Source organism: Mus caroli, chromosome 2 (assembly GCF_900094665.2).
Source record: "Mus caroli chromosome 2, CAROLI_EIJ_v1.1, whole genome shotgun sequence".
In the NCBI taxonomy this organism is placed as follows: Eukaryota; Metazoa; Chordata; class Mammalia; order Rodentia; family Muridae; genus Mus; species Mus caroli.
In genome coordinates, this window is record NC_034571.1 from 135,213,992 (window position 1) to 135,229,739 (window position 15,748).

Below are 15,748 nucleotides of genomic sequence, written 5' to 3' on the forward strand. Positions count from 1 at the left end.
TAAGGCCAACCTTGGACACACCACTGAAAACTGCCCTTCCTCCACTGGGTGCAACTCCAGACCTCCCAGCCCTTACTTCTGACTTGATACATGGAACCAGTTAGTTAACCTACATGTTAACAGCTCAAAGCATAAAGGCAGGACAGTACCTAATCTACAGAACAGACAAAGTCATTCTGAGGAATGTCATCCATTCTTAGTCTTAACATATTCCAGGAAAGGAAAAGTTGGTAGAAATGACAGCAAAGAGAGACGTTTTACATGACAACCAAATGTCATATAGGATCTTTGACTAGAACCTGGTCAGAATAAAGGTCTTACTTGAGCAACCTGAGAAATCTAAACTAAGTGGTCCAATCACCTAGGATACAATATCACTTTCTTAGTTTCGATCCTATACTATGATAGGATGAATCATACACGAAAATTCTGAGAATTTTTGCAATATTTCAAAATAAAGAGCTAAAAATATTTCAAAAAAGAAAGAAAATGTACTATTTAAATCATGTTATATGGGAGCCAACCACACTTATTAACAATAAACATTCTCCCAGTTGTCCTATTTCATCAAATCACAATAGCTCATTTGAAGACAAAATCTTTACAAAAGGGGAAAAAAATCACCTATCCTCTTTCTAACATTTATTCCCGCATGTACAAATATATTCATGTATGTGGATGCATGCACAGCTACCCTAAGCATGTGGGGGTCAGAGGAGAGCTTCTGAGCCACTTTTCTCCTGCCATGTGGGTCCCAGAGATCCACCTCAGTCAGGCTTGTGCCTTTAGCTGCAGAGCGGTCTCACAGCCCAGAACCTAGTTTTCAAGTGTTTGTCTCAACAGCATTTTTCACTTTTAAGCTAGTCTTCATCACCTTAAATCACTTTCTCTTAGAAGTTTCCTGAGGGGCTTCAAGTTCCTTTCACAGGAGCTCCTGAGTCATTTACCTGTGCCCCAGGCAGAAGTGATGGACAGAAGCCCTGAGATTCTGAAAATGAGACTCAGCAGGCACATTGCTGGGAGACCTCCCAGGGCCAAGAGGGCCAGGGGCAGCACGCTCAGGAGAGCAGGACCCTGTGGTGGGCTCTGAACCCTCAACTCACAAAACTTCATAGTTCTCTTTCTGAGTTTCTGTCCTCCTAGAACCTTTTGCCTACACCCCAACTCAGTGCCAGCCTCCAAGAGGAGAGAAAAATGCCAACATCCGAACTGTGGCTCACGGTTTACCAATGTCTCTAGACAGGAATTTCACTACATTTCTGGTTTTCAGGACATAGGTTATAAACTGGTTTTGTGGGTAACAGATATCTTCTTTTTTTAATGAAGTAGTTATGAGGGAAAAGCAGCAGCATTCACTGAACTGGAAAATGCCAGTTACAAGCACAGTTCTCAGCAATCAGCAGCAGCCTCCCGAAACTCACAAGACTTCATTTCAAATAACACAAAAATCCTTCTCCACTAGGACGAGAGAAGTGCCAAAAATGAACCTTATTCACAACAATTTTATTAGGAGACCTTGGTGTAGGAAGGAGGTGGAATTCTGAAGTGAACAGGTCAGAATCCTTTTGCACAGAAGTATCTCTCTCAAGATATTTACTAATTACAAAGAGAAAAAATAAAATGTTACTACTAGTGCAGAGACTAACTAGATGATATGCTAACCGGGTAATCAAAGTCAGCGCTCTCAGTAATAGAATACAGTGATACACAGCCACCCCCCCCAACACCTCAGGAAAAATACAACATCACTTATGTGTTGCTCTTGCCAAAATATATTAAGTGAAGTTAATCATTAAAAAATATCACCGAAACACAAATTAAGGATCATTTCTAATAAATTGACCTTAATTTAAATCTGAAGGTCATCTAAGACCTTGTAGCTAAAGAGATTACAGACACAGAGGATAGCTTCCTATCATTTCATAATCTGGTACCATCTTCAATGGCCTTCTAACTACTTATCCTTATAGCTATGGATCAGCGCAGCTCTCACCCCTCATCAAAGTAGCTTCTTTACACAGTGGAAAAAGTTATTAGAGACACAACTGGTCCAAGGATGGGAAATTTGTGACTATGGAGTGCCCATCCCCAAACAAGAGGTCTATCATTCAATCCCGACCCCTAAGGCCCAGGGTATATCTCAGAAGAAAGGCACTGACAGACTTATAAAAGCCAGAGGACATCTGTGAACATGGCTTCTGGATAGGACTGGGGTGTTGCATCTATAAGAGCTCAGCAGAATGGCTGTCTGTACAAGGAGGCCTGTACTAGACAACAACAATCAGCATTCCAGTATGGATAGGAGAAAGGCTCACAAAGTCCCACCCTGAACTGTGAAGCTACAGGCAGCCCGAGGCTACTAAGGGAAGAAGGGTCCACCTTCTTCAGGGACGAGCCCCTGACAGGTTGCCTATGCCTCAGAGGTCAGTCCTATGTCTATGTGCATACTGGCAAGTCTCAATGGACTCAGTGGGTTGTACAAACCTGTGTGTGTGTGTGTGTGTGTGTGTGTGCATGTGTGTTAACATAAGACATGAATTTGAATTTGAGAGGGTGTGTAGAGATACACAAGAGAAGTTGGAATAGGAGGAGAGGGAAAAGGACAGGATCAAATGCATTGTACTTGTGTGTGAAATTCCCAAAACAAAACAAAACAACAACAACAAAAAAAAACAACTTAATTATCTAGGCCAGAGAGATGGCTCAGCAGTTAAGAGCAGTGACTACTCTTCCAGAGGTCTTGAGTTCAATCCCAGCAATCACATGGTTGCTCATAACCATCTATAATGGGATTCAATGTCCTCTTCTTGTGTGTCTAAAACAGCTACAGTTTACTCATATAAATAAAATAAGTCTTTGCTGGGTGGTGGTGGCGCACGCCTTTGATTCCAGCACTTGGGAGGCAGAGACAGGCAGATTTCTGAGTTTGAGGCCAGCCTGGTCTACAGAGTGAGTTCCAGGACAGCCAGAACTACACAAAGACACCCTGTCTAGGAAAAAAAAAAGGAAGTCTTTTAAAAAATTTAATCCTCGTAAAAAATTAAAGAGAGGTATAAGGTCATGAAAACTAAGGAAAGCCTGAGAAAACTGTCCAAGGCCAAATATGGACAGATGCCAACTACAGAACACGTGGATCCTAGACTGGATGGCAGACCAGGAAATGTAAAGAAGTCAGTGAAACGCAAATCAAGTCTACTTCATACTGGCAGCACTGTGCCAGTATGAATCTCTCGCCTTTTGATCACTGTACATGTGAGATATTAACATTAAGGGGAAGGTAGGTAAAGAGTTGAAGAGTGCATGGTGAAAACTTAAGTCTAAAAATACTCAAACAAACAAACTAAAACAAACACTTTTCTAAAGGAAGAGACAAGAATATGCTATCCTATAAACTGTTTCATTTAAGCACAGTATACATTGGACCTTAATAGATGGAAATTAAAGCTTGGAAGTAGCCATGCAAATTTCACATAATAAATTTAATAAATAGCAAGGATAAAAAGCTATAATCCGCCGGGCGTGGTGGCGCACGCCTTTAATCCCAGCACTCGGGAGGCAGAGGCAGGCGGATTTCTGAGTTCGAGGCCAGCCTGGTCTACAAAGTGAGTGCCAGGACAGCCAGGGCTACACAGAGAAACCCTGTCTCGAAAAAACCAAAAAAAAAAAAAAAAAAAAAAAAAAAAAAAAAAAAAAAAAAAAAAAAAAAAAAGCTATAATCCTTACCCAGGCCCCTCTCCAGACCTCTTACACTCTTTCTGACACCCACAAGGAATGGAAAGAGACCCTTCCCTCCTCACAGACAGCAACATGATGATCTACCGAGGTGGAAGCCATGGCCCCCTGGTTCCTTACAGGCATTCACACTAAGGAAAGATGTACATAGGGCAGGAGGGGGCTGACATTAATGCGGCAAACACATACTGGGGGTCTGAGTCTGCCTGTACATTCTGAAAGCCTAGAGGAAATGCAAACAAGACCCATATGGACCCATGAAGGAGGAACAGGCATCAAGAATACATCCCACATGGGCACGAACATAGAATGTCAGAAGACAGAAACTACTACAAAGCCAGAAATCCTGGGTGATGTGTCATGTGAGAACAGCTTCCTGGAGGAAGTGGCATTGAGTCAGGATTCCACTCTGATCCTCAGCTTTCTAAGTCTGAGCTAGTGACAGAATTGTTGTTAAGGAATATATAAAGTACTGATGGTGTAGGATTTAGAATCCCTAGCAAATCAATGGGGGAACAGAAATAGTCCAATCTGAAGACCATTACAAAGCTTCTCAAAGTGTTCTAAATTCCACATGCCTCACTAAAATGGACTCCAAGGGTCTAAGAATAGATTGCTGATCATAGAAATATACTTCACTTCCACTGGGCAACAACAATGAATAATAAATGTACTTACTGATGGAAGGCGCAAAGGCTCACAAATGCAAGTGGCTCAGGCCAAAACCAGCAAGCAAGTGAAGGGAAGTCTGACGCCTTGCTGGTCTGTCATGAATAGGTGGCAGAATCCTAGCCATGACTGACTACACAGGATGGGTTCTTGTCCTGCCACTTGAGCTTGACAGAGGCAAAGGCAGGAATGAGCCCAAGTCTCAGTGGCCAGTAAGAGCTGGATAGCTCTTACACAGCACTGTCACACCCTCCCCCTCCCTCAGGTGCAGAGGTAGGGAGAATTAACAAGTTCTTTTTCTAAAATGTCAGTGAGGCTGTATCTCTATACAAGAAGCTGAAAATCAGTAAACAGCTTCTGAACTAACTTGGAAAAACTAATAAAATAACGGTGTCTAACAGAAGCCAACCTCAAACCCAACCAACCTCTTTACATAAAGCGACTGCATGTCTCTAAAGTACCCCTCCCTCTTTCTCTGACAGAAAGACACCCATGCTGACTCTCACTGGTAAGTACTTGGTCACTCTCTCTCTCACACACACACACATACACACAGAGCCTGTTTGCAGTGAAGTGTAACCCCAAGTATGTTTAGGAAATAGTCTAGGTTTTCAAAGAACATTTTAAAAATACTACCACTCAGTACGTGTTACAAGAGTGTGCTAGTTCTGAAACATCTTATTTCACATCATTGCTATTTCCCTCAGATTACTTGTCAAGCTCCTAAGGCAAAGCACACAGGTTCAAGTGCTCCCAACAGTCACAAGGGCAGCACCATTGCCACGGAGGCCTGGGGGAAGCATCCTGACCCCCATGCACCACCTGAGACACTGCTTTCTATCTCAGCAGGCCCTCATCCATTCCCTCTTTTGCCCCTTTATCCTTCTTTATGTGACTGTTCCCACAGATTCCACACGGATCTCCCCATCCCCCTCCCAAGACAAATGCCTCTGCTCTTGCACACCTGAGCCCTCCACTATGCCCTGGTGAGGCACAGCAGATTCAGAGGAGGAGGAGAGCCTGCTCCTGATCCAGTCAGGAACAGGAACCCAGCTCACACATGCCCTATTCCTTCTCTTTCTGACCCCTCATTTCCTCCTCCTTCTCCTGAGCCCCACCTCACTCCCACTCCTTCTCTTCCAACCAGACCTAATCTCCAAGGCAGACTACTCTCCTGTTACCCTCCTGCCTCTCCACACTAGGTGGCCTGTCTTAGTTAGGGTTATCATTACTATTATGAATCACCATAACCAACAACAAATTAGGGAGGAAACAGTTTCTTTGGATTACCCTTCCACACCATAGTCTGTCACTGAAGGAAATCAGGACAGGAACTCAAATGGGGTAGGAACCTGGAGGCAGGAGCTCAGAGGCCACAGAGAGGCTCTGATTACTGGCTTGCTCAGCCTGCTTTCTTATAAAATCCAGGCCCACCCACCCAGGCTCGGCACCACCTATATTGAGCTGGATCAGTTAACAAAGTGTTCTGCAATGCTTGCCTACAGCCCAGCCTTATGGAAGGATGTTCTCAATCGAGGTTCCCTTCTCTCAGATGACTCTACTTATGTGGAGTTACCATAACTAGCCAGCATGGGGTCACTGCTGCCTCCCAACATGATGACTGAAATGATGAGAAACACCAGCAGCTGGGATTTACTGCACATACGAGGCTGTGCCACACAAACACTCTATTGAGTCTTCCCTTCTCCCAACAACCTACACAACACTATCTGATGACACAGGTCTAAATGGTGTGACTTCAGGACCTTTTTATGATCTTACTAAGAAGCTCTAAGAATTCTTGTATGTCACGTGTTACATGTTTATGTATGCAGTGCTTATGGATGTGATTAAGGATGCACATGTGGAGGATAATACCAGGCTCTTCCTTGATCGTATTCCACATAATTTTTGAGATGGAGTCTCTCACAGAAGCCGGAGCTCACTGGTATTGCTAGGCTCAGCAAGCACCTTTCTGGTTATATCCATCGCCCCAACCCCCAGGAAGAGTTCTTATTAATTATGTAAACAAAATTCAAAGGACAGCCCACAGAGCCAGGACAGTATCATACATTGTGTGCTTGTGGAAAACCCTCCTTATGTTTTGGAACTAATAACAGGAGGACCACCAGCAAATAGCATCTGTATCAGCCCCCTTTTCAGTCTCTGTGATCAACATACCTAACACAGGTCAGAAAAGTTTACTTCCATTCATGGTTTCAGAAGGTCTCACTGTCATGTCAAGGAGGGTACAGATGAACAGCTCAGCTAATGGCTGAAAGGCCTACAGAGAGTGACCCACTTCCAGCACCTAGGTCTTACCTCCTAAAAGTTCCACAGCCTCCCAAAATAGTGCCAGCAGCTGGAGAAGTATACAAAACACAAGCCATGGGATAGAGCGATGGTTCAGTGGTTAAGAGCACTGATTGCTCTTCCAGAGGTCCTGAGTTCAATTCCCAGCAACCACATGGTGGCTCACAACCATCTGTAATGGGATCTGATGCCCTCTTCTGGTGTGCCTGAAGATAGCAACAATGTACTCATATACACAAAATAAATAAATAAATCTTTACAAAAAAAAACAAAAAAAAAAAAAAAAAATTTTAAAAAAAAAAAAAAAAAAAAAAAAAAAAAACCCCACATACACACAAGCCTACAGGGAAATTTCTAATGCAAACCATAACATGCATGCCCATTAGACAATGAAAGTAAAGGTTTAAAAGGCCAAGAGCAACTCAGTCAGCATAATTATAAAATGAATTTTTAATTTATGACATCCCCACAACTGACTCAATGATTTACAGCTATCTCTAGAACACACGGGGGGGGGGGGGGAATCATGACTTAAGAAAAGAGAAACTGAGACTTACAAAGTACAAGTGACATGGCAGGTCACACAGTCAGCCTCCAGAAGAACTCTGGTCTCGGTCACACAATTCCGCTGCCCCCTCATCCTGTCTCTTCTTTCTTCACTATGGAGACAGTGCTTTCTTTCACCAAAGCAACCATCACCTTCCAGTACCTAACGGTCAAGCCTGCACTAAAAAGTCAGTAACTCACCTCAGCTCCTACTGCCCTGCATCTCCCATCAGCACCCCACTATACACCTCCCCATCTCCCAGCCAACTCCCTGCCCAGCACTCATTTGGAATAAACATCCTTCTACCTAGGAAAGCCCTAAACCTTTAGCTCTCTTTGATTCTTTGGCCTTTTTGTGCACTGACTGGTCTTCACAAGTTCTCATACAACAATAAAGCCCAAAATATAAAAATGCATAAGTAAGCAGAGGAGGAACAAACTGTATGCAACACATCAAAACTTTCCGAGTACTCATCTCTGAATCAGGAAATTTAGAGGGATTTACAAGTTAAGTTCTGTTGGTACACTTTTAGGATGGCACATGTGTTTTAGTTTGGTTTATATTATTAGGATAAAATACCACGGCCAACAGCAACCTCAGGGAGGAAAAGATGGATTCTACTTACAAGTCCCAGCTCACACTCCATCACTGAGAGAGGAGAGGCAGGAGCTGACGCAGAGTGCATGGAGGAGTGCGACTGACTGACTAACGTGCTCTTATGGTTCACTCAGCCTGCTTCCTTACACAACCCAGGCCTACCTGCCCAGGGATTGGACCCACAGTGGGCCAAGCCCTTCCTTATCAATCATTAATCAAGAAATGCCCACAGCTTTGCTTACAGGCCTATGAAGCACTTAAGACAGCTGAGTTATGATTTTCTTTTTTTATTATTATTTTAAAGTTTAGAAAGCCACTGACAGCACAGAACTCTGGACTTAAAAGCCCTAACCACCAACACTCTGCCTTCTGCCTCTCAACAAATTCTCAAAACTATGTTAAAATCCTGTGGCACTAAACTTATTCCTACCTGATGGCCACCCCATGCCCTCCCTTCGCAAAGTCTCTGTACAATGGAAGAACTTTAAGCAAGGTGTGAAAGCTGTTAGGAAGTTTAAATAAGATAAATAGGTTTAAATCCCAATGTCCTGTGTGACTGTAGCCTGACTGTTTCCCTCTCTGAGCCTCTAGCCCTCAACTGGAGAATGGGCTTGCAATATCAAGGACCAAAGAGCATCCTCAAGCACTTGGTAACTGGTCCCTGGTAATATTCCTGCAGCACTCAACTCCAACTCAAACTTGGCTGAGACCCCAGAAACCTCTCCCCAAGACCCCAGAGTCTACAGATGCTCCATCTGAACTGCAAAAGAATACTATCACTATCGTTGGATGTCTGGATATCCGTGCCTCTACAACCACCAGACCAGTAAGTCCCTAAAGGCCCAAGACTCGGACAGCCCTGAGACAACAAGTCTCCATATGCAGGGCACTGAAGCGATCCAGAGCTAGCTCAGCCCCTCTGAAAGGCCTTAGTCTCCCCTCCATACAGTGAGGACAAAAGGCCCAAAGTGTTTGCCTAGCATGCATGAAGACCTGGGTTTGCACCCCAACACCTCATCAAACAAGGCATGGAAGTGTAAACCCACAATAAAGCACTCAGGCAATAGAGGCAGGAGGATCAGAGGTTTAAAGTCATCCTCAGTTGTGGGATAGAAGAGATCCTGTCCCAAAAGAAAGAGTGAAAAAGAAAAGAAAAGAAGGAAGAAAATGGAGGGAGGGAAGGAGGAGAGAGAAAGAAAGAGAGAAAGAGAGAGAGAGAGAAGAAAAGACTGGGTCAGTCATTATCATTTGGTGTAAGGAAGAAGAAAGGAGGTTGCCAAGGAAGAGATAAGAGACTCACATGGAGCCTGGCAGGGACCAGTGTCTGGACAGGTTCCTTCCAATCTACCATCTAAGACACACTGCCCAGGCTGACCAGGAACTACCTTTCCTCGGATCTTACCCTGATCTTGAATGGGAAAGACTTGGCTGGACCCTAAAGGAATTAATCCCAGTCAAAAGTCAGTGGCACTCTTTCCTTCTCTTTTGAACTAGAGTGGCAGGAGGATAAACTGTACCCGTGATGCAAATCAGGAAGGGTAGCATAGGCAGAGAAGTGGAAGCATAGGCTGACCTGCCTTAGGGAGCACAGCAGGTTACAAGAAACAGCCACAACGTAGGGAAAGCATGGGTGGAACACCCCATGTTACAAGAAACAGCCAACAAGTAGGCACATGGCCAGCACGTGGCAAATATTTCATTTTATAGTTTTTTTTTTTTTTTTTTTTGGTTTTTTGAGACAGGGTTTCTCTGTGTAGCCTTGGCTGTCCTGGAACTCACTCTGTAGACCAGGCTGGCCTCGAACTCAGAAATCCGCCTGCCTCTGCCTCCCGAGTGCTGGGATTAAAGGCGTGCGCCACCACGCCCGGCTCATTTTATAGTTTTTAAGTTACAATAATTAAATTGTAATAATGATAATAAGATGTATATGATGTGTGTAAATACTTCCTTTGACTAATTTATAGACCAACAATTTAAAATGTATTTCTCCTTGGGAACCAGTCAAAAACAAGAGGGAAAAGCCCAAATTTACAAGATAACGTATCTACATTTATTAGCACATCTTACAGACATAAAAACTGACACTTAGGACAATTAAGGTTCATGCTCCAATTTATGCTAAACGCAACCAAAGGTTTAGTTCAGACTTTCTGCCCTAAGGCTCTCACTTTTCTAAAGTGGCACAGGGCCATCGAGGTTTTCAAGAAAAATAAGTCATTCCAGCTATTCGGGAACACTGTAAGAAAGCTGGGAAGTTCAATGCCTACATGATCTACACAGGAGTTCAAACCAGCCTGGGCAGCCTGCTCAAAATAAAGTGACTTAAAAAATATTAAGAGGCCTGGGCATGTAGCTCAGTGATAGAATTATTTGTTCAGAGTGTGAGGCCCTGGATTCAATGCCTAGTACTACAAACAAAATAGGGAAAAAACTAGGAAGGGAAATTAACCAGAAATAGAAAAACAACAGTTACTAAATTATCTTGTCCCATATCTCACTCCTTTATATTTGGGGGTGGGAGTGGGGAGGAGTTGGTATTTTGATACAGGATCGAACTCTGTAGCCTAGGCTGAACTCACACTGGTGATCCCTCTGCCTCAACTTCCAGAGTGCTGTAATTACAAGTGTGAGCCACCATGCTCAGTGTCTTAGTCAGGGTTTTTATTCCTGCACAAAACATGATGACCAAGATGCAAGTTGGGGAGGAAAGGGTTTATTCAGCTTACACTTTCTACGCTGCTGTTCATCATTAAAAGAAGTCAAGACCAGGACTCAAGCAGGTCAGGAAGCAGGAGCTGATGCAGAGGCCATGGAGGGATGTTCTTACTGGCTTGCTTCCCCTGGCTTGCTCAGCTTGCTCTCTTGTAGGACTACCAGCCCAGGGATGGCACCACCTACAATGGGCCCTCCCATCCTTGATCACTAATTGAGAAAATGCCTTATAGCTGGATCTCATAGAGGCATTTCCTCACCTGAAGTTCCTTTCTCTGTGATAACTCCAGCTTGTGTCAAGTTGACACACAAAACCAGCCAGTACACCCTGTTTGTCATTTTTTGAAAAAAAAAAAAAGGGGGGGGGGAATAGAACCTAAGATTACAGACAAAGGTGAAACCAACGGAAGAAGTCATTAAGCAAGGAATTTAATATATCAAATAATAAAATCCTGCCCATAACAATTATGAGCAAAATTGTGTGTCTACTAATGGCTTATTCCTTTTTTAAAGTATGACCCTTCCCTTGGGCAAGTCAACTATGTGCTATAGTCAATACGTGTGCATGAGACATTCAGATGCTGAAGCCTTTCCAAGCCCCAATGACATGGTCCTAAGTCAGGAAGGCAAAAACCCTCCTAAATGGGCTTATCATCCTTTATAAAATATTTATATCATCCTTTATAAAATGTATTTATAAAACAGTCCCAAGAAATTCTCCCCTTGCTCTGAGCACATAGCAAAGGTCAAAGGTGCCTTCCTCAAACACACTATGGGCCAGTAATTTAATCTAGACCTTGTCAGCACCCAGAACCATAAAGAATAAATGTCTGTTGTTTTCAAGGCACCCAGGTGTATGATATTTTGTTACAGCACCCTTAATGGTCTAAGGCATTTTCTCCCAATCTGCAAAAATAGCATAAATATATGCCTCTACTACTAAAAGCTGTGCAGGGATTTGGTGTTCCTCCCAGAAAGACAGACATATATCATACTCATAAAGATGTCCCGCCTGTGCTACAGTGTGAATTCAAGGTCAGACTGGGCAACCTACTCAAAACAAAAAGGGTAACTGTGTTAATATGAAGTATTAAGACAACTAGGTCTCTACACACAATCCCTGAGTTCAATTCCTAATGCAGCAAGAGAAAAAGAGACAAAATAGAACACAGGGAATGGACAAGCCAGGAACTGAATTAGGATCACTGCATTTGGAAATCAGAACCCGGGCCATACAAACCACTAGGCAGTAAAAATAAACATCATATCATGGCTGGGATCAAATTCACTCAGGGAAGAGAGAGAGGACTGAGAAGGCTCAGGACTCAGGCAAACTCACACTGGCCCCTCTTCTTCAGAAGATTCTAAGAGCAAGCACCCTCACTTCATTCGTGGCCTTTTTTGCCTTTGATGGAATAGCCTGAAACTTTCTTACTTGAAATAGTAACAAGAGATAGATAGATAGATAGATGATAGATATGATGGATATAGATGGTAGATGGTTAGATGATTGATAGATTACAAATAGATGAGAGAGATAAGATAGAAATAGAGATAGAGATATATTAGATAATAGATAGATAATTGATAGACATATGGCAGATGATTGATAGATTATAGACAGATGAGATACATAGATTAGATAGATAAGATAGCAGTTTCCTCCAGTTGTCGTCAACAATCACCCAAAATTCTTCCCAGTCAGAGACTGGGAAGCTCTAAGTAGCTTTTAAAAAAACTCACACAACCAAGTTTTTAATCATTAATTGTGCAATTATACAAAACTCTTCCCAGCTAGAGACAATAGCTCTAAGTAGCTTTTAAAAATCACAGAACCAAGTTTTGAATCATTAATTGTACTATATATAAATATGACAATTCAAATAGTAAAAGAGGAAGAAAAACTTTCCACCCTTGCTATCTTCCTACACAGAGGCACCACTGCCAGGTGTTTATAAACTGCTCTAGACAGGCAGAGCAGGGTCTCTGTAGTTTTCTCACACATATGTACATACACTCCAGCCTACTATATGTGTGTATATGTGTATCTTGCTTTCATAAGTCTCCTAACTTGGAGTTGGCTCATTTACAGTGAACCCACAATTTTTATATGCTGCATAGAATGACTTCAGTCACAGTTTTAACAAATCTCCAGTGTTTCTATGTTCTGGTCACCTATAGTTTATTTGGTTTTTTTTATAGGTGTTGTTACAACAAAGCAACACCATCCTTATAAACACCTTTTGGGAGATATAGATTAACCTGATGCATATATTAGATTTTGACAGATGAAGTTCCCAGAGCAGGGGTAAAAACAGTTGCTTCCAATCACCATGATACCTTGCAGGACTTAGGAATTAGGTCACATGCTTTAAAGTGCCATTAGTGTCTCTCTACTTCACTGCCATTTTCTGGATAACTGGCTCCAGAAACTACTCTCAGCAAAGTTACCAGTATCCTCACCTCTTTGACCAAGAACCGCCTTCATCTTAGCAACATTTGATACCAACAGCCACTACTACAGCCTACAGGGACTCTGGCTCCTGCCAGGACACTGTGTCTTGCTGGCTCATTTCCATGACATCAAGCCCTTCTTCTACTTGGAATCCTAAGGACAGACATATCCAGCCATCCAATCTCTGACTCCCATTCTCCTCTACAGATATCCACATGATAATCCTGGAGGTATCAAGACTTGACCAGGATTCCCACCAACCACCCGGAACAGAAACATGATTCAAAGATTCAAGTTAAACAAGCATGCAACACTCACTGTCTGAACCCTGAGTTGGTAACTCATACTTCCTGCACTTCATGAACACTGGAATGGCTAAGAATGCTCTCACCTTCCTTATCTGCTCTCCTCAAATCTTTCCAGCTCTTTGACCACTTAAGCTAATGACTCTCTTGGAGGAGTCTCCCTATTCCTTCTCCTTCCCATGAAATAAGTCGCCAAATTTTACCAAGATACCAGGAAACTGTCTTGGTGTATCTACTCCACCTTCCCATCTCCACCCACTTGTCCAGATCACTGCTTCCTTAGCTTTTGTCCCAATCCTGATGTCACCAGCATTACTTGCTGGGCACAGATCTTATCTGCCTGCCTACTCAAATCATAAGGCTTCTGTAATGGTTTTTTGCCTCCACGGGCCTGGACTCAAGGCCTATTCTGACAAGGCACTGAACACACCACAACACCCCTTCTACAAAGTCCCAATTGATGCATTTCATCATCCTTCCCTCAATAGACAATACACTCCTAAAAGACACTTGCATTTACCCATATTTAGAGTTTTCTAAAGTTATCTGATACTATTTTCTAGCATATGTTCACATTGTTCAAAAAAGAACTCTTGCTGAGCAGTGGTGGCGCACACCTTTAATCCCAGCACTAGGGGAGCAGAGGCAGGCAGACTTCTGAGTTCGAGGCCAGCCTGGTCTACAGAGTGAGTTCCAGGACAGCCAGGGCTACACAGAGAAACCCTGTCTCAAAAAACCAAAAATAAATAAATAAATAAAACCAAACAAACAAAAAAACATTTTATAATATAAATGCTTAAAAATAGAAACAAAACATTTAAAAGACTCCAGGGGTCTATTTATCTTGTATGACTGGGTATGTGAAGAAACAAATATTCTCCTGAGACTCACACACACACACACACACACACACACAAACAAGTCAAACTCCCTAAAAAGTTTTGGAGGTAATTTGAAAATCACACACACAAAACGCACTGACTTCCAAAAGCACTGGTATTTATGGTATTTATGGATCTACATCATGATAATGGTTCTTCTACTTGAAGATTAAAAAATAGATTCAGGAGAGTCCAGTAAAATCTTTTGGTTTTATGATCTTCTGCTGCCCTAACTGGCTGTCAGAACCAACAAACACTGACCTCCAGAAATTGACAGTATGACTAAGGGATAACAGCCATATGGCAAGTCAAATGTCCAAGAACTGAAACAGCAATAAACATGAACGGCTTTGTGTGCCCTACGCCCGTCAACTTGGAGGGCATTCACTTATATGCATGTCATTCTCTGGTTAAGCCCATTTAACCTTCTCAAAAGTTAACTTTCTCAAAGCTTCTTTCTAAACTGATGAGGAAGTCGCTGAAAACGGTTTTCAGTCAATGAGGAGAGGAGAATCACGCTGCAAGGCACTACTTTGTAGGAAAAATATAAGAGGTTACACACTAAATGTGTTCTCACTTTGTGCCCCCTTAACTTGAGTCAAACACGTGCATGTCTCTCTCCTTTCGAGGAGTCAAAACTTTGTTGAAGTTTCCTCGTCCCCCATGTAAACCTTAACTTATGAATTGCTAACTTACTGTTTAGACGATGGGTCCACGTTCAAGGACCTGAAAATTCTCTCCTGATTAAAAGGTAACATGATTAACAGAGACTTTGGAGTTGGCACAAGTAAGCGTGTGTCCGACAGCTCGGGGAACCCCTCACACTTCCATGATCGCCCCCAAGTATTTCACTTCACCAACGTGGTTCCTTGGTGTTTTTTTTAAAGAGCGAGCAAGGGAGCCTCACGTTCTGGGATGGGGACTGTACATGGAAATCTCCCCGGCCTCGCGAACACTTTCCCTCAGAGTCCCCTTCAACGCGGGAGACCTTTGCCCCTCAAGACTGCCAAGGCCACTGGCACGGCCAGGTGGGTCAGGGGATTGTCCCTTTCAATCCAGACCGGCCTCTGAGCGGGGGGCTGCCCGGGGTTGGGGTGTGGCGAGGGTGGGGGGCAGGAGGCCCCACTCACCTGCGATTCATGGGCCGGACTCTCACGGCCACCTTGACCGATGCCATAGCTCATCCCGGCCGGGCCCGCGGGGGCTTCCACCAGGCCTGCGCCCCGCGGCCGCCGGCCACTCCAGCGACTGTGCCCGCGCCCCCGCCCACTTCCCTCTCACCCGCCCCTCGGCTGGGGCCGACCTGGAGTTGCTAGGCGGCCACACCTGCCAGGCCACTGAGCATGCCCAGAGCGGCTCCGGCCCGCGTGATCCACGCACCGGGGTTTGGCAGCTGCCTACGGCGCGAAGGGGCGGGGCCCGGAAGTCTGGGCACCGCCTCTTGGGTGGCCACGCCCCCGCGCAGCCCCACCTCGAAGTCAACCGCAACCGGCTGTGCGTCTCTAACTCGGAAAGTCAAACCCAGTCAGGCCCAGGA

The 15,748-nt window shown here is 43.8% G+C and overlaps 1 protein-coding gene across 4 annotated transcripts in view; it reads right to left on the minus strand.

Moving 5' to 3' along the window:
* The window catches only part of Kif16b (kinesin family member 16B), a 272,919-nt gene extending 257,389 nt beyond the window's left edge, over window positions 1-15,530 (minus strand). For 2 of the 4 annotated variants that reach the window (XM_021150816.2, XM_029474202.1), the window contains exon 1: window positions 15,342-15,482. In XM_021150816.2, coding sequence (XP_021006475.1) covers window positions 15,342-15,388 — 47 coding nt within the window. In that variant the 5' untranslated portion in view covers window positions 15,389-15,482. Of the gene's footprint in view, window positions 1-15,341 lie in introns of all 4 variants that reach the window. The other 2 variants (XM_029474203.1, XM_029474201.1) reach the window with 2 other exon arrangements.
* Between the last annotated feature and the right edge of the window lie 218 nt (window positions 15,531-15,748).